The sequence below is a fragment of the Bombina bombina genome, chromosome 4 (genome assembly GCF_027579735.1).
Source record: "Bombina bombina isolate aBomBom1 chromosome 4, aBomBom1.pri, whole genome shotgun sequence".
In the NCBI taxonomy this organism is placed as follows: domain Eukaryota; kingdom Metazoa; phylum Chordata; class Amphibia; order Anura; family Bombinatoridae; genus Bombina; species Bombina bombina.
In genome coordinates this window covers 638,989,224-639,013,728 of record NC_069502.1, presented here as the reverse complement: position 1 = coordinate 639,013,728, position 24,505 = coordinate 638,989,224, and the positions used below count along the sequence as shown (strand labels likewise).

General features: G+C 39.0%; 1 protein-coding gene across 1 annotated transcript in view; it reads left to right on the top strand.

Moving 5' to 3' along the window:
• ENPP1 (ectonucleotide pyrophosphatase/phosphodiesterase 1) overlaps positions 1-24,505 on the top strand; it is a 309,412-nt gene that overhangs the window by 241,243 nt on the left and 43,664 nt on the right. Inside the window, 2 exon segments of the mRNA XM_053710676.1 lie at positions 10,183-10,334; positions 17,200-17,329. Coding sequence (XP_053566651.1) covers positions 10,183-10,334; positions 17,200-17,329 — 282 coding nt within the window.

Sequence of the window (24,505 nt, the reverse complement as noted above, 5' to 3'; positions counted from 1 at the left end):
TGATGGTCCACAGTCCTCAATAACATCATGAGATATATTTTCCGCCACTAGAAGGAGATCAAGAACCCATACAAGAACTTTAAAACCCTCCCATCTCTCTCTAGTTTTTGTTCATGTCCTAGTAGGAGATGGTTGAGAATAGAGGTTGTTCGAGCTACTTGCTTATGGATTACAAATTGGGAGCTATGTGAGAACCCAGAGTCCCTGGGGAGCATTATAATACAAAGACAGAAAAGACATTTCACATCAGTTTAATGATACAGGGACACAGGAATACCATGTTGCAAGCCCCAGTTGAGTTCCAGGGTTAGGAACGATGCAGTGTGTTAGTGCTCGGTGTACCGTTTACATTTTATGAAACACAGAGTTATGTACGGTGTATAGACTTTGTTCTCAGTGCTCGTTATTATAGGAGCGCTTAGACCTTCTGTAGCGAGCTGTATTTTCTGCTGTGGAGGACCCGTCCTTTGAATTTAAAATTGAGCGCTTGCATTTTTTATTAAAGGAGGTTCTGTCTACGTTAGAGGTTCCAGAGGCCGCACTGCCTAAAGAACCTATGATACCTAAATTAGACAGAGTTTACGAAGACAGGAAAGTTTCTTTGACTTTCCTGTGCCAGTTAAAATGGCGAACATTATTAACAACAAATGGAAAAGAATTAGATCTTCATTTTCCCCCTCGTCTACTTTTAAAAAGTTGTTCCCGGTCCCGGGACTTTCAACTGGATTTGTGGGGCTCCATTCCTAAGGTGGATGGTCCTATCTCTACGCTTGCTAAATATACTGCTATACCCTCTTAAGGATAGTTTCTTCATTCAGAGAGCCCGATGGATAAGAAAATGGAAACCTTTCTGAGAAAGATGTTTCAACATACAGGATTTTTGTTTCAACCGGAGGGCTGCAGTTTGCCACGTTTGCCGGAGCAACTACCTACTGGTGCGACTCTATTGTCGGAACTCATTGGAGTGGAGTCTCCCCTTGAGGATATTCAAGACAGAATTAAAGCTCTGAGAATTGCTAATTCTTTTATCTGTGATGTTGAACATGCAATTACTTGCCTAAATGCAAGTCTTGGTCTGTCGGATATGACTTCTAGGTCCAGGCTCCTTGCTCTTCCCTTCAAGGAAAGATTTTATTTGGTCCAGGCCTGTGGGGAATATTATCAAGCCGTCACCTGAAATATACTGGAATTCCGCAACGTAATTGTGGTCGAGCTTGATTCGACCTAGTTATCAAAGCCTACAGACTGTCAAAAGTTAAATTTGTGACGTAACATACGATCCGTCGGTCCTCAAATCGACACAGATCGATGCTTACGTTCATTACAGATTTTCTGGAATACAAATTCGGCACTATCTGACACCTTTTGCAAGTTAACCAAATTTCTAACAGGTACGCTCGCCACTATTCCGGCCCAGCGTACCTGGTTTTCTATCCGCCACCCTGGAGGCCATGGATGCATAGGAATCAATGGGAGTCTGAAAGCAGCGAAAGCTATGTTCGATGCTGCCAGATATCCCATTGATTTCTATGGTAGAAAACCAGTAACGTGTACACCTAACACGCCTAACATAAAGCCCCAGTCTAAACACCCCTAATCTGCCGCCCCGACATCGATGCAAGCTAATAAAATTTATTAACCCTATCCCGCCGCTCCCTGACACCCGCCGCAAACTTTAATAAAAGTAATCACCCTTATGCCGCCGCTCCCGGACCTACCACAACTAAATTAAAGCCTAAACCCTGGCCTCCCACATCACTACCATAAACTAAACCTATTAACCCCTAAACCGCCAGCCCCCCACTCGCCATAAACTAATTAAGCTATTAACCCCAAAACCTAACAAACCCGCTAACTTTACATTAAAATTTCAACATCCTATTCTGTAATAAATTAAAACTTACCTGTAGAATTAAATTAAAACTATATTAAAACTATTAATTAACCTACCCTAACTATTATACTAAAATTAAATTAAACTACCAATTAAATTAACTAAATTACAATATTAAAAAACCCTAACCCTACTCAAATTATTTAAATCTACAATTAAAAATTACTAAAATTACAAAAATAAATAAATGCTAAATTACAAAAAATAAAAAAAACACTAAGTTCCAAAAAAAAAAAACCAAACCACAGTATCAAAAATAAAAAAGAATTACACCTAATCGAATAGCCCTATCAAAATAAAAAAGCCCCCCAAATTAAAAAAACCCTAGCCTACAATAAACTACGAATGGCCCTTAAAAGGGCCTTTTGCGGGGCTTTGCCCCAAAGAAATCAGGTTCGTTTACCTGTAAAAAAAAATAATACAAACACACCCACCACCCACACAACCAACCCCCCAGATAAAAACCCTATCTAAAAAACCTAAGCTCCCCCATTGCCCTGAAAGGGCTTTTATATGGGCATTTCCCTTAAAAGGGCAGTTAGCTCTTTTACGTGCCCAGACCCTACTCTAAAAATAAAACCCACCCAAAAAACCCCTTAAATAACCGTAACACTACCCTGACGATCCACTTACAGTTCTTGAAGTTCCGCTTGAAGGATCCATTCCAGCCGGCAAGAATTCTTCATCCGGGCGGCCTCTTCATCTTCATCCAGCTGGCGAAGTCTTCATCCATGTGGCCTCTTCTATCTTCATCCATCTAGAGCGGAGCCATCCTGAAGACATCCGGCGTGAGCGGGTCCATTCTGAAGACATCCGACGAGGAGCTTCTCTTCAATTAAGGTCTCCGCCGTAAACTGATCTTGAATGCAAGTGGCGTCATCCAAGATGGCGGTCCCTTGCATTCCTATTGGTTGAAAGGTTTCAATCACCCAATTGGATTAGAACCCGCTAAAATCCTATTGGCTGCCCCATTCGGCCAATAGGATTTGAGCAGCTCTCATCCTGTTGGCTGTGCCAATCAGCCAATGATTGAGCTCTTATCCTATTGGGCTGATTGGAACAGCCAATAGAAATGAGAGCTGCTCAAATTCTATTGGCTGATTGGAACAACCAATAGGATTTAGCAGCTCTAATCCTATTGGCTGATTGAAACCTTTCAGCCAATAGGAATGCAAGGGACGCCATCTTGGATGACCGTACTTGCATTAAAGATCCAGTTTACGGCGGAGATCATCACAACTGTGCATCTGAGACAGTTTTGTATTAGACAGCCGGTTAAGAAAATCGCTCTCTTGGTGGCTCGTCCAGATCATCTGTCCCCTTCTTAAGACCATCCTGGGAGAGTGTGGACTTCGGACACAAGCCTATCTGATGGGGAGCTGTTTGGGGTGCCAGGAAGGCACAGGGTTAGGACTTAGGAGGAATCCTCCCTCCCGATCAATTTTGGAACTACGGGCAATTTTCAATGCCTTGAAGGCTTGGCCACTTCTGGGTTTGTCCCAGTTTATCAGATTCCAATCAGGCAATATATCCTCGGTGGCTTACATCAATCATTAGGGTGGGGAACGACAAGTTCCTTGGCAATTAAGGAATTATCTTCAGATTTCTGGAGTGAGCGGAGGCCCACAGCTGTTCGCTGTCAGCGATCCCACATTCCGGTGTGTGACAACTGGGAGGCGGATTTTCTCAGAAGGCAATCCTTCCACCCAGGGGAATGGTCTCTCCATCTTAAGGTGTTTGCAGAGATATGCAGGCAAGTGGGGGACGGCGGAGATAGATTTCATGGCATCCCGTCTCAATACTAAAGCTACACTGGTACGGGTCGAGGTCGAGGATCCCCAAGCGGATCTAATAGATGCAACTAGCAGTGCCCTGGAGGTTCAAACTCATATCTTTTTCCTCCATTACCACTTCTTCCTCGAGTGGTGGCCCACATCAAGCAGGAGCGGGTATCAGTAATCCTAATTGCTCCATCATGGCCGAGAAGGATGTGATTTGTGGATCTAGGTGGGGATGTCCTTATCTCCTCCGTGGAAGTTACCTTTGTCGCAGAGACCTGCTGTTACAAGGTCAATTTGTTCATCAAAATCTAGATTCTCTGAAGCTGACTGCGTGGAAATTGAACACTTAGTCTTAGCCAAGAGAGGTTTCTCTTAGAGGTGTCAGTGATACTCTTATTCAAGCTCGTAAACCAGTTACTCAGCGGTATTCTACCACAAAGGTGGAGGACCTACTTATTCTGATGTGAAGAGCGGTGGTTTTTTCCTGGCAACAGAGTTAAGGTTGCCAAGATCTTATCTTTTCTTCCCAGGATGGACTGGAGAAGGGCCTTTCTGCTAGTTCCCTGAGGGGATAGATTTCGGCCCTGTCGGTTTTATTGCACAGAGACTGGTTGAGCTTCCAGACATGCAGTCCTTTGTTAAGGCTCTAAATAGGGATCTTGTTCTTTGTGTTTTGCACAGGCTCCGTTTGAGCCTCTGCATTCCGTTTACATTAAATTGTTATCTTGGAAGGTTCTCTTTTTTATTGGCTATTTCCTCTGCATGCAGAGTTTCTGAGATCTCTGCTTTGCAATGTGAGTTCCCTTATCTGTTTTTTTCATGCAGATAAGGCAGTTTTATGTACTTAAATTAGGTTTTCTTTCTAAGGATGGGTCAGATCGCGAAGGGTCAATCAAGAGATTGTAGTTCCTTACGGATGTCCTAATCCTTCTTTATCAAAGGAACTTTACTTCACCATTGGATGTGGTTCGCGCCCTTGAAGTTCTATCTTCAGGCTACTAAGGAGTTTAGACAATCTTCCTCTTGGTTTGTTTGTTGTCTTTTCGGGGAAGTGTGAGGGGCAAAAGGCTACTCTCAACTTCCCTATCTTTTTTGTTAAGGAGTGTCATCCGCTTAGCTTAAAGGGACAGCGGGACATCATCCTCCTGAGAGGGATAACGGTCACATTCCACTAGAGCAGTGGCTTTCCTCTTGGGCCTTTAAGAACGAGGCCTCTATGGATCAGGTTTGTAAGGCCGGCTTACCTGGTCCTCCTTACATACTTTTTTCGAATTTTTACAAGTTTGATGATTTTGCTTCGGCTGAAGCAGCTTCGGGAGAAAAGTTTTGCATGGCTGTGGTGCCCTCAGAATAGGATCCGCCTCTTCCTTTTTGTTCCCGTCTGTTATTCATTCAGTGTCCTCTGGAGCTTGGGTATAGTTTTCCCAACAGTAACGAATGAAGCCGTGGACTCTCCCTATCTTAGGAAGGAAAACATAATTTATGCTTACCAGATAAATTCCTTTCCTTCCGGATAGGGAGAGTCCACGGCCCCCGCCCATTTTTTCTTGTCTAAGGGTCAGCGCCCTATTATTATCTTATTCTTCTGGCACCATTTATACCCTGATATTTCTCCTACTTTTCCTTGTTCCCTCGTGAGAATGACTGGGGTAATGAGGAAGTGGGAGGGATATTTAAGCCTTTGGCTGGGGTGTCTTTGCCTCCTCCTGGTGGCTAGGTGTTGTATTTCCAAACAGTAAGAACAGTAAGGAATTAAACCGTCGACTCTCCCTATAAGGAAGGAAAGGAATTTATCTGGTAAGCATAAATTATGTTTTTTACCTAGGGTAGTTTCCTATGAGAACATAAATAGTGAAATTGTAGTTCCGTCACTTCTAAGAAAATACTTTTGCATAACTTGGATGTGGTTAGAGCTTTACAATCTTATTTACAAGCTACTAAGGACTTTCATCAATATTCCAGTTTATTCGTTTTATTTTCAGGTAAGAGAAAGGGTCAGAAGGCTTCTGATATAGCCTTATCTTTTTGGTTAAGGAGTTTGATTCGTATGGCTTACTTGGAGGTCAGCAGCTGCCTACTCGAAATACTGCCCATTGTACTCGTTCTTTCTCTTCTTCCTGAGCCTTTAAGAATGAGGCCTCTGTAGAACAAATATGCACGGCAGCAACTTGTCTTCTTACATACCTTCACCAAATTCTACCACTATGAAGTTTTTGCCTCTGCTGACGCAGCCTTTGGCAGGAAGGTTCTTCAGGTGGTAGTTTCTACTGATTGAAGGCCTACCTACGGATTTTTATTTTTTTTCTTGTCCCACCCGTTCTTTTTCGTGGACTTCACAGCTTGGGTATTGATTCCCAGAAGTAAGGACTGTGGACTCTCACCTACCATTAGAAAGAAAACATATATTTAATTCTTACCTGATAAATTAATTTCTTAGTGAGAGTTCACGGACCAGCCAATACCATTTGTATTTTTCTTGGTGGTGGCATTCCTTGTTGCAGGAATCAAGGAGGAAGGAGAACAGCACACCGTTTGTGGGGCACGAATCCAAGTGATCATACTTCCAAGCACTTCAGCCACCAGAAGAAATCTTTGTTTAAAAGACCTTTATTCTCATTTAGTTGGGTCCAAAAGTTTACAGGAACAACATTTAACCTACAATAGGCTCTACGTACATGACTAAGAGCCTCTTGTAGGTTTGAAACGTTGTTGTAGGTTTGAAACGTTGTTTCTGTAAACTTTTGGACCCAACTAAATGAGAATAAAGGTCTTTTAAACAAAGATTTCTTCTGGTGGCTGAAATGCTTGGATGTATATTGCTTGTTGTACTCTGTTACCCCTATGGTTCTTCTTAGTCCCTATAGTAATACTGGGAGGGAAAGGGAAGTAGGAGTGATAGTTAAACTCTGGTGTAGGGTGTCTTTGACCTCCTCCTGGTGGCCAGTTGATCTAATTCCCAGAAGTAAGGAGTGTGGACTCACTACCTAAGAAATAAATACATTTATCAGGTAAGAATAAATTATGTTTTCGCATCAATCCTGTAAGAATAGCAAACATTACTATTATTAAACAATTTATTTCTTCCAGTTGGGCAAAACCAAAAGAGTAGCCCTGCGATGAGGAGGATACAATTAGAGATATAATCAGTCTTGTTGAGTAGGTAGGTCAGGGCTAGAAAGTGAGTCAATCTTATTATGACTCGATCAGTATGGGATATCCAATTTACTAAATATCTTACATTATCCAAATATGTTATAGTTTAAATTGGTGGAACTTTGATTCCCCCATAATTTTAAGTGTGTTGCTGCTGGTAGAGTATTTAGTTTTGCTTTTTTCACCCCTTACTTATAAAAGGATTGCAATAATGCAATGTTACATATTTAAATTGAAAATATACAAGAATGTTCATAACATAAACCCTGACAAGAAAAAAATTATGTAAAAAATTGTAAAAAGTTTGTGGGAAAGTCCTGTCTTGGGATTACTGAGAAAATAATCATGTTGTGTACAAAGTTATTACAGGGGTCCAGTGAAAAATTCAACCAATTGTAATGGAAACATTTATTAGTTAAAGTTATCCTGTTTTGAGAAACACTGAAAGCTGTATGTAGGATTTTAATATTTTTGATAAAGGGACTTGATACCCAAAAAGTTGAAGCACTTGAAAGCTGACTAGAAAATACCATCTTATCGGCTTAGATTTAGAGTTTTGTCGGTAAAGACCCGCGTAGCTAACGCTGCTTTTTTCCCAACGCACCCTTCCAACAACGCTGGTATTTAGAGTTGTCTGAGGGGCTGCGTTAGGCTCAAAAAAGGGTGCGTTGAGCCTAACTTAGCTCCACTTCAACTCTCAATACCAGCGTTGCTTACGGCAGCGGTAAGCTGGGAAAACATGCTTGTGCGCGATATCCCCATAGGAAACAGTGGGGCTGAGCTGGCTGAAAAAAAACCTAACACCTGCAAAAAAGCAGCATTCAGCTCCTAACGCAGCCCCATTCTTTCCTATGGGGAAACACTCTCTAAGTCTGCACCTAACACCCTAACATGAACCCCGAGTCTAAACACCCCTAACCTTACACTTATTAACCCCTAATCTGCCGCCCCCCGCTATCGCTGACACCTGCATTATACTATTTAACCCCTAATCTGCCGCTCCGGACACCGCTGCAACCTACATTATAGCTATGAACCCCTAATCTGCTGCCCCTAACATCGCCGACAACCTATATTATATTTATTACCCCTAATCTGCCCCCCCCAACGTCGCCGCCGACCTTGCCTACATTTATTAACCCCTAATCTACCCCGACCTGACCTCCGCCGACACTATAATAAATGTATTACACCCCTAAACCGCCGCACTCCTCCCGCCTCGCACAAACCACTATAATAAATAGTATTAACCCCTAATCTTTCCTCCCTAACATCGCCGCCACCTAACCTTATTTTGTACCTAGTTAAAATAATACAAAGTTGCCTGTAAAATAAAAATAAATCCTAAAAATAGCTACAATGTAATTATTAATTATATTGTAGCTATATTAGGGTTTATTTTATAGGTAAGTATTTAGTTTTAAATAGGAATAAATTAGTTAATTTTAGGAATATTATTATGTTTAAGGGTTAATAACTTTATTATAGTAGCGGGTGACGGTGCGGGCGGGAGATTAGGGGTTTAATAATTGTAGGTAGGGGTGGTGGCGATGATTAGGGAGGGCAGATTAGGGGTTAATACTATTTATTCTAGTGTTTGTTGAGGCGGGAGTGCGGCGGTTTAGGGGTTAATACATTTATTATAGTGGCGGCGAGTCCGTCGGCAGATTAGGGGTTAATAAGTGTAGGTAAGGTGGCGGTGAAGTTGGGGGGGGCAGATTAGGGGTTAATAAATATAATATAGGGGTCGGCGATTTTAGGGGGCAGCAGATTAGGGGTTCATAAGTATAACGTAGGTGGCGGCAATGTCCTGTGCCGGTCGGCAGATTAGGGGTTAAAAAAATGTATTAGAGTGGCGGCGATGTGGGGGGGCCTCGGTTTAGGGGTACATAGGTAGTTTATGGGTGTTAGTGTACTTTAGAGCACAGTAGTTATGAGCTTTATATTCCGGCGTTAGCCCATAAAGCTCTTAACTACTGACTTTTTTTTTGCCTGTAGAGGGTCTACCGCTCACTTCTCCAAAGACTCCAAATACCAGCGTGAGGCAGATCCCATTGAAAAGATAGGATACACAATTGGGGAACTGCGGTAGCCTGGAATCGCGGTAGGGAAGTGTGCGTTAGACCCTTTCCTGGCTGACTCTAAATACCAGCGGGCGGCCAAAAGCAGCGTTAGGACCCCTTAACGCTGCTTTTGACAGCTAACGCAAAACTCTAAATCTAGCCGTATGATTTCTATGTAAAAAAGGAATATATTTTACCTCTAAATTTCCTCTGTAGCTACATTTCATTGTAAAGGGATTTTCAACAGCTAATCAGGATGATAGTCCCGGGACTTGTAAAGGAGCATGCATCTCGCATTGTGCAGACACTTTCATGTTATTTCCCTGTTCAGTTTAAAGGGACAGTCTAAAGGGACAGTCAAGTCCAAAAGAAAACTTTCATGCTTCAAATAGGGCATGTAATCTTAAACAACTTTACAATTTACTTTTATCACCAATTTTTGCTTTTGTTCTCTTGGCATTCTTAGTTGAAACCTAAACCTAGGAAGGCTCATATGAATAATTTCTAAGCCCTTGAAGGCCGCCTCTTATCACATGTTTTTTATTTGCTTATCACAACAGGGGAGAGCTAGTTCATGTAAACCATATAGATAACATTGTGATCTCTTTTTTTGTTCCAAAACATTGTGACCACATCTGTGGATTGTGGCAGACACTGCACTAATTGGCTAAAATAGTCAATCGATATAAATAAAATGTCATGTGATCAGGGGGCTGTGTTTATACTTAGATACAAGTTAATCACAGAGGTAAAAAAGTAATATTATATAACAGTGTTGGTAATGCAAAACTGGGGAATGGGTAATGAAAGGAATTATCTATCTTTTAAAACAACAAAAAATCTGGTGCTGACTGTCCCTTTAAGGAAGTTTACAATGAAATCTCACGTGATTTCAGTAAAATCTCATGAGATCACTGTGAAACAAAGTATGATGTCCACACTGCTGATTTTTTGGGTTTTTTTTCAACCTGCAGCTGGACAGTAGCTGAAGGTTAATTGTTCACTGAGAACTTACTATTGTGAAATTTTGATTTAAAATATCTGCCTTTTTTACATAGAGATGTTCAGGTGATATTTTCTTGTCTGCTTTTTACAGTTACACTGAATCACTTTAAAGCTAGCTTGAAATATAGAACTAGCAAAAATGTAATTCCTTGATCAAGTCACGTTCCTATTTTATTCAGTACTCATCAAAACTATTCTCTTTATAAAAATATAAACTTAATTTATTGGTTTATTATTTCTAACATTCACCACATCATTCAATTTTCTTTGGTTGTATGTCTTTTAGAATCTTACTCAGAGATACAGAACATACCATTTGGAAGGCCGGTAGTTTTACAAAAGAACAACTACTGTATCTTGTACCATAATCAATATATTAGCGGATACAGCTACAATACACATATGCCACTGTGGACGTCATATACTGTTGGAAAAAATGTAAGTTTTTACAATAGCTTATTTTCATCTTTATTAAAGAAGTATATATATATATATATATATATATATATATATATTTATTGTGTTTGTTTTTTAGAGTTTGCATACTAATACATATCAACTAATACATACTTACAATATCCATGTACCAACAGATAACAAAAGGAAATAACAGAATTGCAGTATATTTAATAAGTTTTAGGTTGGCCAACTTCCCTCCAATATGCATTAACAGAGCAAATGACTAAAATGTCTTCTTCACAAACTGTGGTATTGTGAACTTATACTATGGTGCATAGTCTGATATTCAAGATCCATTTCCTTCATTCCTCTCCACCACTAATATAAATACTAGTTCCTAGTGATAAGCAATGGAATGTCCCCATTAATTCTATTCACCATGTATATCTAAGATAAATCACAAACTAGCGTGAAAGTGGTGCAGGAGCCCAGGAGAGGAAAAGAGGTTAGGGCTGGTCTGTGGAAGGGCAGGGTGGTGGGTCAACTGTGATGATCAACCTAGATTAAAGATCCATGGCTCCCTGATGGTTGTTTGAAGGATTTAGTGCACTAGTTTTCAAACCTGTCCTCAAGCCTCCCCAGCAGGCCACATTTTGAGGATATCTGAACTAGAGCACAGGTGAAATAATCAGCTGATTAGTAAACATGTTTATTTTACCTGCTCTCATCCAAGGTAATCCTGAAAACCTGGCCTGTTAGGGAGGCCCGAGGACAGGTTTGAAAACCAGTGATTTAGTGTAATCGTGTGTTCCTATTTCGGTGCATCTGTAAAACTTAGGTCCAGTAAAACTGGATGGACTGAAGCTGAGACAATTTGTTCTGTCCATATGAACAGTCTATTAAATATGTTTTAGTCTGGTTTTATAAAAAAAAAGTTTCAATATGTAATCTAGCATTGATAGATCGGCCATGGATGTTATTACGACTAAAAATAACATTAGTCCTAAACAATGATTGTCATACTTTAGAATTCTAGTTTAAGAATTTTAGAAGTTTTTATTTAGACTAATAACAAATGTATTTTGCATGACTAAGAGCAATATTTTAAGATATTAAGACTTCTTCAGCCTTTAACTTTCTCCTTCATACAAAAGATTGGTGCTTTTGTTACACACACAACATGATTTTTACAGGGTATACATTTAATCTCTGATTGCTCTGAATAAACTAACATTATATGGTCTTATTCGTTTATCCTGATACACATTCTGAATGTTGAGGAAGCACAAATTATTCAAACACTGAGAAAATAATTCATTAAAAGAAATGGGTGAATGGGCCACATGCATAATTTAGTCTCCCTGTAAAAATAAATATATAGAGCCAGATTACAAGTAGCGTGCTATTGTTAGCTGACACGCTTATTGCACGTATAAATTGAAAAAGCGTTGGCTTAATCGCAATCTGAATTTGAGCTTACCGGGTTAGACCTGTGGAGTGGAGACCTAGCATAAAGAGTAAGAGTTAAAAATGTGCTGCAAACACAGCTTAAATCCATTACAATAAAATGTTACACTCATATATACAGTATCTTATAAAAAAAATATTCATATATATGTATATATTAATCATTTTTTTATAAGGGTTAAAAGGTATATGCTATATGAAAAGGTGTTTCACTGGAAAGGGCTATAATATATGTGCTTGTGTGTGGGCGTATACATATTTATATATATATATATATATATATATATTTATTTATATATATATATATATATATATATATATATATATATAGTATATAAAATGTGTGTGTGTGTACGCTGTGTCAGGTTAGCACTCAAGCAATGTGATTGTTTTTTTAAAAGCAGGCTCCATTGTAGTCTATGGGGAGGAAAAAACTTGCGGCTAGATTATGAGTTGTGCGTTAAGGTAAAAAAGCAACGTTAACAGGTCCTAACGCTGCTTTTTTACGCCCGCTGATATTACGAGTCTTGCAGGTATAGGTGTACCACACACTTTTTTGGCCTTACCGCAAATCAACTTACATAAATTTCGTAAAGGCTTTATTCTATGGGACTTCCATAGCGCCGGTATTACGAGTTTGTCCTGGGAGGCCAAAAAGTGAGCGATACACCCTCTACCGCCAAGATTCCTAACGCATTTTAAAGTCAGTAGTTATGAGTTTTACGCTACAAAGCTGTAGCATAAAACTCATAACTAAAGTGCTAAAAAGTACACTAACACCCATAAACTACCTATTAACCCCTAAACCGAGGCCCTCCCGCATCGCAAACACTATAATAAAATATTAACCCCTAATCTGCCGCTCCGGACATCGCCGCCACTAGAATAAACATATTAACCCCTAAACCGCCACAACTCCCGCCTTCGCAAACACTAGTTAAATATTATTAACCCCTAATCTGCCGCCCCTAACATCGCCACCACCTACATTATACTTATTAACCCCTTATCTGCTGTCCCCAACGTCGCCGCCACTATTCTAAATTTATTAACCCTTTAAACCTAAGTCTAACCCTAACACCCCCTAACTTAAATATAATTAAAATAAATCTAAATAAAATTAATATCATTAACTAAATTATTCCTATTTAAAACTAAATACTTACCTATAAAATAAACCCTAAGCTAGCTACAATATAACTAATAGTTACATTGTAGCTATCTTAGGGTTTATTTTTTATATTACAGGCAAGTTTGTATTTATTTTAACTAGGTAGAATAGTTACTAAATAGTTATTAACTATTTACTAACTACCTAGCTAAAATAAATACAAATTGACCTGTAAAATAAAACCTAACCTAAGTTACCCTAACACCTAACACTACACTACAATTAAATAGCTTACCTAAATTAAATACAATTAAATAAATTAAATACAATTAGCTAAATTAAAAAAACCCCCACTAAATTACAGAAAATAAAAAACAAATTACAAGAAATTATTTAAACTAATCACACCTAATCTAAGAGCCCTATCAAAATAAAAAAAGCCCCCCCAAAATAAAAAAAAACCCTAGCCTAAACTAAACTATCAATAGCCCTTAAAAGGGCCTTTTGCGGGGCATTGCCCCAAAGAAATCAGCTCTTTTACCTGAAAAAAATACAACCCCCCCAACAGTACAACCCAACACAACCAACCCCCCAAATAAAACCCTAAAAAAAACTAAGCTCCCCATTGCCCTGAAAAGGGCATTTGGATGGGCATTGCCCTTAAAAGGGCATTTAGCTCTATTGCTGCCCAAAGCCCTAACCTAAAAAAAAAACCCCACCCAATACAACCTTAAAAAATCCTAACACTAACCCCCAAAGATTCACTTACCGGGAGAAGTCTTTATCCAAGCGGCAAGATGTCCTCAACGAAGTCGACAGAAGTGGTCCTCCAGACGTGCAGAAGTCTTCATCCAGACGGCATCTTCTATCTTCAGCCTTCCGACACGTAGCGGCTCCATCTTCAAGACATCCGGCGCGGAGCATCCTCTTCAATCGACGGCTTCTTCGGAATGAATGTTTCTTTAAGTGATGGCGTCCCTTAGATTTCGATTGTCTGATAGAATTCTATCAGCCAATCAGAATTAAGGTAGAAAAAATACTATTGGCTGATCAAATCAGCCATTAGGATTGAGCTGGCATTCTATTGGCTGTTCCAATCAGCCAATAGGATGTGAGCTCAATCCTATTGGCTGATTGGATCAGCCATAGGATTGAAGTACAATCCTATTTGGCTGATTGCATCAGCCAGTAGGATTTTTTTCTACCTTAATTCTGATTGGCTGATAGAATTCTATCAGCCAATCGTAATCTAAGGGACACCATTTTGGATGTTTTCACTTAAAGGTACATTCATTACGAAGAATCCGTCGATTGAAGAGGATGCTCCGCGCCGGATGTCTTGAAGATGGAGCAGCTCCGGGTCGGAAGGATGAAGATAGAAGATGCCGTCTGGATGAAGACTTCTGCCTGTCTGGAGGACCACTTCTACCGGCTTCGTTGAGGAGATCTTGCCGCTTGGATGAAGACTTCTCCCAGTAGAGCTAATCTTCGGTGGTTAGTGTAAGGATTTTTTAAGGGTGTATTGGGTGGGTTTTATTTTTAGGTTACGGCTTTGGGCAGCAATAGAGCTAAATGCGCTTTTAAGGGCAATACCAATCCAAATGCCCTTTTCAGGTCAATGGGGAGCTTAGGTTTTTTAGTTAGGGGTTTTATTTGGGGGGTTGGTTGTGTGGGTTGTGGGTTTTACTTTTGGGGCGGTTGTTTGTATTTTTTTTTCAGGTAAAAGAGCTGATTTCTTTGGGGCAATGCCCCACAAAAGGCCCTTTAAGGGCTATTGATAGTTTAGTTTAGGCTAGGGTTTTTTTTTATTTTGGGGGGGGCTTTTTTTTATTTTGATAGGGCTCTTAGATTAGGTGTTATTAGTTTAAATATTTTGTAATTTGTTTTTTATTTTCTGTAATTTAGTGTTTTTTTTTGTAATTTAGCTAATTGTATTTAATTATTTAATTGTATTTAATTTAGGTAAGTTATTTAATTGTAGTGTAGTGTTAGGTGTTAGTGTAACTTAGGTTAGGTTTTATTTTACAGGTCAATTTGTATTTATTTTAGCTAGGTAGTTATTAAATAGTTAGGCAGATTAGGGGTTAATAAATATAATGTAGGTGGCGGCAATGTCTGGAGCGGCAGATTAGGGGTTAATAAATATAATGTAGGTGTCAGCGATGTCGGGGGCGGCAGATTAGTGGTTAATAAGTGTAAGATTAGGGGTGTTTAGACTCAAGGTTCATGTTACGGTGTTAGGTGTAAACATAACTTTTGTTTGCCCATAGGAATCAATGGGGCTGCATTACTGAGCTTTACGCTGCTTTTTTGCAGGTGTTAGACTTTTTCTCAGCCGGCTCTCCCCATTGATGTCTATGGGGAAATCATGCACGAGCACGTACAACCAGCTCACCGCTCACTTAAGCAGCGCTGGTAATGGAGTGCGGTATGGAGCACAATTTTGCTCTACGCTCACTTCTTGCCTGTTAACGCCGGGTTGATAAAAACCCGTAATACCAGCGCAGTAGGAAAGTGAGCGGTGAGAAAAAACTGCAAGTTAGTACCGCACCCCTCATAACACAAAACTCGTAATCTAGGCATTGGTTTGATATTCAAAGTCCTGAAGTTAGCACGTGCCAGGTTTCACTTGCGCACAATCAATTTACTTTCAACTTGTAATACATGTGCTAACCTGCGCTGTTAAGTTTACTTCCAAGCGTGCCACTTGTAATCTGGCCCAGATGTTGCAGCAAAATGTAGACATGTTTATACATGTATAATTTTTGCATATTTTAATGGGACATGAAACCCAAAATTAGATAGAAAATACAATAGTAAACAACTTTACAGTTTACTTTTCTTGGTATCATTTTTTAAAGGAGCAGCAGTGTACAACTGGGTGCTAGATAAACATAATGGGTGAGCCAATGACAAGTAGCATATATGTGTAGCCACCAATCAGCAACTAGCTCCCAGTAGTGAACTGCTGTTCCTGAGCCTACCTAGGTATGCTTTTCTACAAAGAATATCAAGAGAATGAAGCAAATTAGGTACTCTAATCTAAATCATGAAAAATTAATTTTACTTTATTGTCCATTTTAAATTGTGAGCATATCATCTCTGTTGACCTAAATTTTTAATGGGACACAATACCCATATGATAAATCACATTAAACTTTACTGTGATCTCATGAGGTTTCACTGAACTCTTGTCAGATTGCATAGTAAACTTCCTGAAACTGAGGAGGGAAATAACACGACTGTGTGTGCACGTCATATTCACGCTTTCTTGCAAGTACCGGGACTAGCATCCTGAATGGATGCTTAAAGTCCCTTTTACAATAGTATGCAGCTGCAGGAAATTTTGAGTTAAAATATCTTCCTTTTTTACATAGATACGTTTAAGTAATTTTTCTAGTTTTTTACAAATATGCTGCATCATTTTCAAGTGCTTCAACATTTGGGGATCATGTCCCTTAAGTTTTACAGTTCTCTGTTTGTGAATAGATTTTGTGCATTTTCATTTTAATTTGTAAAAAGTATAAATCAACTATATAAGATTTCCCTTTCATAAAGATTGATGCAATAGTTTTGGGCTGTCATGACTGTTTTATGTAATAAGATAAATAATTTTATAATTGGGAGCAAAATGACTTGCGCAAGGTTAAGTTTCTGTTATTGGTGAATATTGGTCTAACAAAACCTTGTTATTGGGATAAAAATATAATTTAACATTTTTTTTTAGTATAATAAGTATCATAGGAGATTCTGCTTAAAAGCCCCTTTCCCAAAGAGAATAAAATCTACCAGTGAAAAACCAGACAAAATATAAGAATCTTGTTTAAAAATAGTTCTGCACTATATTAAATCTGTAGTAAAACGTTTTGTACTTCCATGTGTGTATAAAGTGGGCCTGGATTGTATAAACAAATTGATTGATTTATTTTAATTTATTATGAATATTGCATAACATTTGGTTTTTTTTCATTACTGATGTTGATTTTAAAACTGGAAAAGTCACACCAGAATTCCTAGAACTATTAGTTGTATGGTCATTTGTTATTTTATAAAATGCATGCTTTCTATTGTGAAAATAATAATAATATAGACTGTCCTACAGCCCAAATAATTGTACTAATATATATAATATATATATATAATATATATATATATATATATATATATATATATATAATATATATAATATATATATATATATATATATATATATATATAGATATATATATATATATGTGTGTGTGTGTGTGTGTCTATGTATATAATTTGAACACACACACTGGTGTTTTAAAGCACTGAACATTTTTTTTATTTTTTTATTAATAGGCTTCTACAGATGCGGAAAATAGATCGTCTTGTATATTTGCAGATCCCAGAGTCCCTTCTGATTACAGTCAGAGATGTCAGTATTACCATAGTCAGACAAACTTAAAATATGGATTTCTTTTTCCTCCAAGTAAGTAAACTATTGTGTGATATATGCAAAAGAAAAAACTAATAAACATATGGAAAATTGTAATGAAATATAATGTGCTAGAGCATTTTGTTATTGCACTATTACTATAGCGGTTAAACACATAAGTTGAGAACCACTTCAGAGCAGTAATGCATTACTGAGACCTAGTTGAACACATCTAGAGAGCCAATGAAACAAGGCATATATGTAGCCATCAAGAGTGAATCTGATAATATAAGTAAATTTAAACATCTCTTAAAAGTGCCTGTTCTCTCAGAACCATGAGAGTTTAATTTTGACTTTCATGTCGCTTTAAATCTTTTACACTTGCTGCTTCTAAACTGTTTTGTGTAGTGATACAAAAAGGCAGCTTGCATTTGTAATCCTCAAAATGTCCTGCACAGAGGATGTCTCGTTATCCCTCTCTAATCCTCCTGGAAGAGGAGCCGGCTCAAAGACTCACTCCTAACAAGCAAAAATATAGAGAGCTGCACATTCTAAAAGAAATCTAATTAGTTTAAACAAATGTCATAAAAAATAAACTCCAAAAAAGAGGAAGCTAGTCAGATACAATGCCCCGAACTTGTACAGCCACCTAAGTAATCATTCAATGCAAAATCCTTGTTGTTAAAGGGACAGTAAACATCTTGTAAGTAGGCATATGTTTTGTCTGCAGTCTTTCAATAGATTAGCAAATAGCAAAGTCTGAACATTATTAGAACAGATTAATACCTTGTTTGCTGCAATCATTTTTCAATGGTCAAACTCCACTCACCACTTACTTGGAGAAGCAAATTCAGACTTGCGCCATGGGGAAGAAATGGCTTTGCCACTGTTATTGTGTTAACAAATATTGTTATATATAGAACTGCTAAGATAAGAAACAGCAAAGTACAGACAGATATGTGACAAGGTTAGGCCTATGAAGCCTACCATGTAAACGTTCAGTTTTCAGGACTGTAAAATCCACAATTTTCAGACTCAAATTACAGGAAAAGGGGCAAAGTAAATCATTTCAAGTATATTGCAAAGTTGTTTTGCAATGCACAATTAAGCATGTATATTATAAATCCTACAGAAATGGCTTATTTAATTAAAGATTTGTGTTATTTAAATATATTTCTAAATTTCTAAGACTTCATAATTATTTTTGATCAAAGATTTCTGTGATGTATGTAAAGAGCAGCATTTAGGTATGTGAAATATTTTTTGCCTAAGCATGAAAGTCAAAATTAAACTTGCATAGTTTGGCTTGATAATGCAATTTTAAGAGGCTTCAGTTTGATCTCTTGGTATCCTTTGTTAGAAAACATACCTAGGTAGGCTCAGGAGCAGCAATGCGCTACTTGGAATTAGCTGCTGATTGGTGCCTATTTGGCTCTTGCAGGGGTTAACACTTAGAGCCTGACAATCACAAATTCTCCATCTTGGAATTAAATTATAGTTAAGACATTTGTTAAATCAGTGTTTTTTGAGCAAGCATCACCTACATACACAAACAATGGGTTGCAATAGCACTACACAGATAATGTGGGGATGCCCTATATAGTTTATATTGTAGTGTGTATTCAGGCTAGAGTGCTCGTGCATATACAAAGTTTGACCAAAAAGTATGCACATATATAGCACTTCTGTCTCCCCTTATGTTGAATACATCATTGTGCAAGGGGTAGAAAACCTACGGCTAGATTTAGAGTTCTGCGTTAGCCGTCAAAAGCAGCGTTAAGGGGTCCTAACGCTGCTTTTGGTCACCCGCTGGTATTTAGAGTCAGCCAGGAAAGGGTCTACCTCTCACTTTCTTTCCGCCACTCCAGGCTAACGCAGATCCCCTTACGTCAATTGCGTATCCTATCTTTTCAATGGGATTTGCCTAACGCTGGTATTTGGAGTCTTGGAACAAGTGAGCGGTAGACCCTCTACCGACAAGACTCCAGCCGCAAAAAAAAGTCAGTAGTTAAGATCTTTATGGGCTAACGCCGGAATATAAAGCTCCTAACTACTGTGCTAAAAAGTACACTAACACCCATAAACTACCTATGTACCCCTAAACCGAGGCCCCCCCCCACATCGCCAACCCTCTAATAAATTTTTTTAACCCCTAATCTGCCGACCGGGACACCGCCGCCACCTACATTATCCCTATGAACCCCTAATCTGCTGCCCCTAACATCGCCGACCCCTATATTATATTTATTAACCCCTAATCTGCCCCTCCCCCCCAATGTCGCCACTACCTACCTACGCTTATTAACCCCTAATCTGCCGACCGGACCTCACCGTTACTATAATAAATGTATTAACCCCTAAACCTCTGCACTCCCGCCTCGCAAACACTATAATATATTTTATTAACCCCTAATCTGCACTACCTAACATCGCCGCCACCTACATACAATTATTAACCCCTAATCTCCCGCCCGCAATGTTGCCGCTACTATAATAAATGTATTAACCCCTAAACCTAAGTCTATCCCTAACCCTAACACCCCCTAACATAAATATAATTTAAATTAAACGAAATAATATTCCTATAATTAAATAAATTAATCCTATTTAAAACTAAATACTTACCTAGAAAATAAACCATAATATAGCTACAATATAAATAACAATTACATTGTAGCTATTATAGGATTTATATTTATTTTACAGGCAACTTTTTATTTATTTTAACTAGGTACAATAGCTATTAAATAGTTAATAACTATTTAATAGCTACCTAGTTAAAATATTTACAAAAAGTAGTACAAGAGGGTTAATAATTGTATGTAGGTGGCGGCAGATTAGGAGTTAATAAAATTTATTCTAGTGTTTGTGAGGCAGGAGTGCAGTGGTTTAGGGGTTAATACATTTATTATAGTGGCGGCGAGGTCCGGTCGGCAGATTAGGGGTTAATAAATGTAGGTAAGGTGGCGGCGACGTTGGGGGGGGGGGCAGATTAGGGGGTAATAAATATAATATAGGTGTTGGCGATGTTAGGGGCAGCAGATTAGGGGTTCATAGGGATAATGTAGGTGGCGGTGGGTGTCCCGGTCGGTAGATTAGGGGTTAATAGTATAATGCAGGTGTCAGCGATAGAGGGGCCAGCAGATTAGGGGTTAATAAGTGTAAAGTTAGGGTTGTTTAGACTCGGGGTTCATGTTAGGGTGTTAGGTGTAGACTTAGAGAGTGTTTCCCCATAGGAAACAATGGGGCTGCGTTAGGAGCTGAACGCTGCTTTTTTGCAGGTGTTAGGTTTTTTTGCAGCCAGCTCAGCCCCATTGTTTCCTATTGGGATATCATGCACGAGCACGTTTTTCCAGCTTACCGCTACCATAAGCAACGCTGGTATTGAGGGTTGAAGTGGAGCTAAATTATGCTCAACGCTCCCTTTTCTGAGCCTAATGCAGCCACTCAGACAACTCTAAATACCAGCGTTGTCTTAAGGGTGCGCTGGGAAAAAAAGCAGCGCTAGCTACGCCGGTCTTTACCGACAAATCTCTAAATCTAGTCGCTAGTGTTTAGTTAAAATTAGGGTGACCATATTGCCGCTTTAAAAAGGGACATATATAAAAATACATATGTCAGGGCTGTTTTCAGGTCTGTTTAAATAAATGGTTTGTATAAGAACCCTGACATATGTATTTTTCATATGTGTCCCTTTTTAAAGCGGCAATATGGTCACACTAGTTAAAATATAACTTTTATTACTTAACTTAAAATAGATGTGTGAAGATAAAAACACAAATGAGATTCTCAGATGTGTTATTAAGATAATGTTTTTGCATCGTTGGTGATCAAATAATACCTATAGCGTATTACCAAGTAGTATATTTGAAGGTGTATGTATATATTTTTGTACTATGAGTGGAATGACCGTCAACACTGGGCCAATCTATTTCCTGTGTTGTCAGTGAGATACGTCTGTTCCAATAAAGGGTTAATAACTGAATATAGTTGTTTGACAATATTGTGCAGTTATTACAAAGTAAATTGCAGTAAGCAGATTAGTATTGTTCTCATGGAATGAGTGTATAATATTGAAAAAGCCTGCAGAAATTGGGGGCTGCTAAATGTATAAATCAGCATTTTATTATTCCCCTATTGCCCCAGTAGATCTCTGGGTGTGGGATGTTATAAACAGCTTCCAATGGAATTAGAAGCTGGTAGATACAAAAATCCACTTTTCTCCAACATTGGTGTGTCCGGTCCACGGCGTCATCCTTACTTGTGGGATATTCTCTTCCCCAACAGGAAATGGCAAAGAGTCCCAGCAAAGCTGGCCATATAGTCCCTCCTAGGCTCCGCCCACCCCAGTCATTCTCTTTGCCGTTGCACAGGCAACATTTCCACGGAGATGGTTAAGAGTTTTTTGGTGTTTAAATGTAGTTTTTATTCTTTTATCAAGTGTTTGTTATTTAAAATAGTGCTGGTATGTACTATTTACTCTGAAACAGAAAAGGATGAAGATTTCTGTTTGTAAGAGGAAGATGATTTTAGCAGACAGTAACTAAAATCGATTGCTGTTTCCACATAGGACTGTTGAGATGAAGTAACTTCAGTTGGGGGAAACAGTTAGCAGACTTTTCTGCTTAAGGTATGACTAGCCATATTTCTAACAAGACTGTGTAATGCTGGAAGGCTGTCATTTCCCCTCATGGGGACCGGTAAGCCATTTTCTTAGTCAAAACAAACAGAATAAAGGGCTTATTATGGGCTAAAAAACTGGTAGACATTTTTATGGGCTAAATCGATTGCTTTATTTGGGCATATTATTCAGATTTAGGCTAACAATTGGCATTTATAATCTTGGGGAACGCTTATAAAACGGCAGGCACTGTATTGGACACCTTTTTCAGTCAGGGGGCCTTTCTAGTCATAGACTGAGCCTCATTTTCGTGCCATTAATGCACAGTTGTTTTTTGAGAGCAGGGCATGCAGATGCATGTGTGAGGATCTAAGAATCTCTGAAAAAGCTTTTAGAAGGCGTCATTTGGTATCGTATTCCCCTCAGGGCTTGGTTGGGTCTTAGCAAAGACTATATCTGGGACTGTATAGGGGTTAAATTGAAAAACGGCTCCGGTTCCGTTATTTTAAGGGTTAAAGCTCTGAAATTTGGTGTGCAATACTTTTAAGGCTTTAAGACACTGTGGTGAAATTTTGGTAATTTTTGAACGATTCCTTCATACTTTTTCACATATTCAGTAATAAAATGTTTTCTGTTTGAAATTTAAAGTGACAGTAACGGTTTTATTTTAAAACGTTTTTTGTGCTTTGTTGACAAGTTTAAGCCTGTTTAACATGTCTGTACCTTCAGATAAGCTATGTTCTATATTATGAAAGCCAATGTGTCTCCCCATTTAAATTTATGTGATAATTGTGCCATAGCGTCCAAACAAAGTAAGGACAGTACTGCCACAGATAATGATATTGCCCAAGATGATTCCTCAAATGAGGGGAGTAAACATGATACTACATCATCTCCTACTGTGTCTACACCAGTTTTGCCCATGCAGGAGGCCCCTAGTACATCTAGTGCGCCAATACTTATTACCATGCAACAATTAACGGCTGTAATGGATAACTCCATAGCAAATCTTTTATCCAAAATGCCTACTTATCAGAGAAAGCGTGATTGCTCTGTTTTAAACACTGAAGAGCAAGAGGACGCTGATGATAATTGTTCTGTCATACCCTCACACCAATCTGAAGGGGCCATGAGGGAGGTTTTGTCTGAGGGAGAAATTTCAGATTCAGGAAAAATTTCTCATCAAGCTGAACCTGATGTTGTGACATTTAAATTTAAATTAGAACATCTCCGCACACTGCTTAAGGAGGTGTTATCTACTCTGGATGATTGTGACAATTTGGTCATTCCAGAGAAATTATGCAAGATGGACAGGTTCCTAGAGGTTCCGGTGCCCCCCGACGCTTTTCCTATACCCAAGCGGGTGGCGGACATAGTAAATAAAGAGTGGGAAAAGCCTGGCATACCTTTTGTTCCTCCCCCTATATTTAAGAAATTATTTCCTATGGTCGACCCCAGAAAGGACTTATGGCAGACAGTCCCCAAGGTCGAGGGGGCAGTTTCTACTCTAAACAAACGCACTACTATTCCTATCGAAGATAGTTGTGCTTTCAAAGATCCTATGGATAAAAAATTGGAAGGTTTGCTTAAAAAGATTTTTGTACAGCAAGGCTACCTTCTACAACCAATTTCATGCATTGTTCCTGTCACTACGGCAGCGTGGTTCTGGTTCGAGGAACTAGAAAAGTCGCTCAGTAGAGAAACTCCATATGAGGAGGTTATGGACAGAGTTCACGCACTTAAATTGGCTAACTCTTTTATTTTAGATGCCGCTTTGCAATTAGCAAAATTAGCGGCGAAAAATTCAGGGTTTGCTATCGTGGCTCGCAGAGCGCTTTGGCTAAAGTCTTGGTCAGCGGATGTGTCATCCAAGACAAAATTGCTTAACATTCCTTTCAAAGGTAAAACTTTATTTGGACCTGATTTGAAAGAGATTATTTCAGACATCACTGGGGGAAAGGGCCACGCCCTTCCACAGGATAGGTCTTTTAAGGCTAAAAATAAGCCTAATTTTCGTCCCTTTCGCAGAAATGGACCAGCCTCTAATTCTGCATCCTCTAAGCAAGAGGGTAATGCCTCACAACCCAAACCAGCCTGGAAACCAATGCAAGGCTGGAACAAGGGTAAGCAGGCCAAGAAGCCTGCCACTGCTAACAAAACAGCATGAAGGAGTAGCCCCCGATCCGGGACCGGATCTGGTGGGGGGCAGACTCTCTCTCTTTGCTCAGGCTTGGGCAAGAGATGTTCAGGATCCTTGGGCGCTAGAAATAGTTTCTCAAGGTTATCTCCTGGAATTCAAGGAACTACCCCCAAGGGGAAGGTTCCACAAGTCTCACTTATCCTCAAACCAGATAAAGAGACAGGCATTCTTACATTGTGTAGAAGACCTGTTAAAGATGGGAGTGATACACCCAGTTCCAATAAAGGAACAAGGAATGGGATTTTATTCCAATCTGTTCGTAGTTCCCAAAAAAGAGGGAACGTTCAGACCAATTTTGGATTTGAAGATCCTAAACAAATTTCTCAGGGTACCATCGTTCAAAATGGAAACTATTCGAATGATTCTACCCACCATCCAGGAAAGTCAATTTATGACTACCGTGGATCTA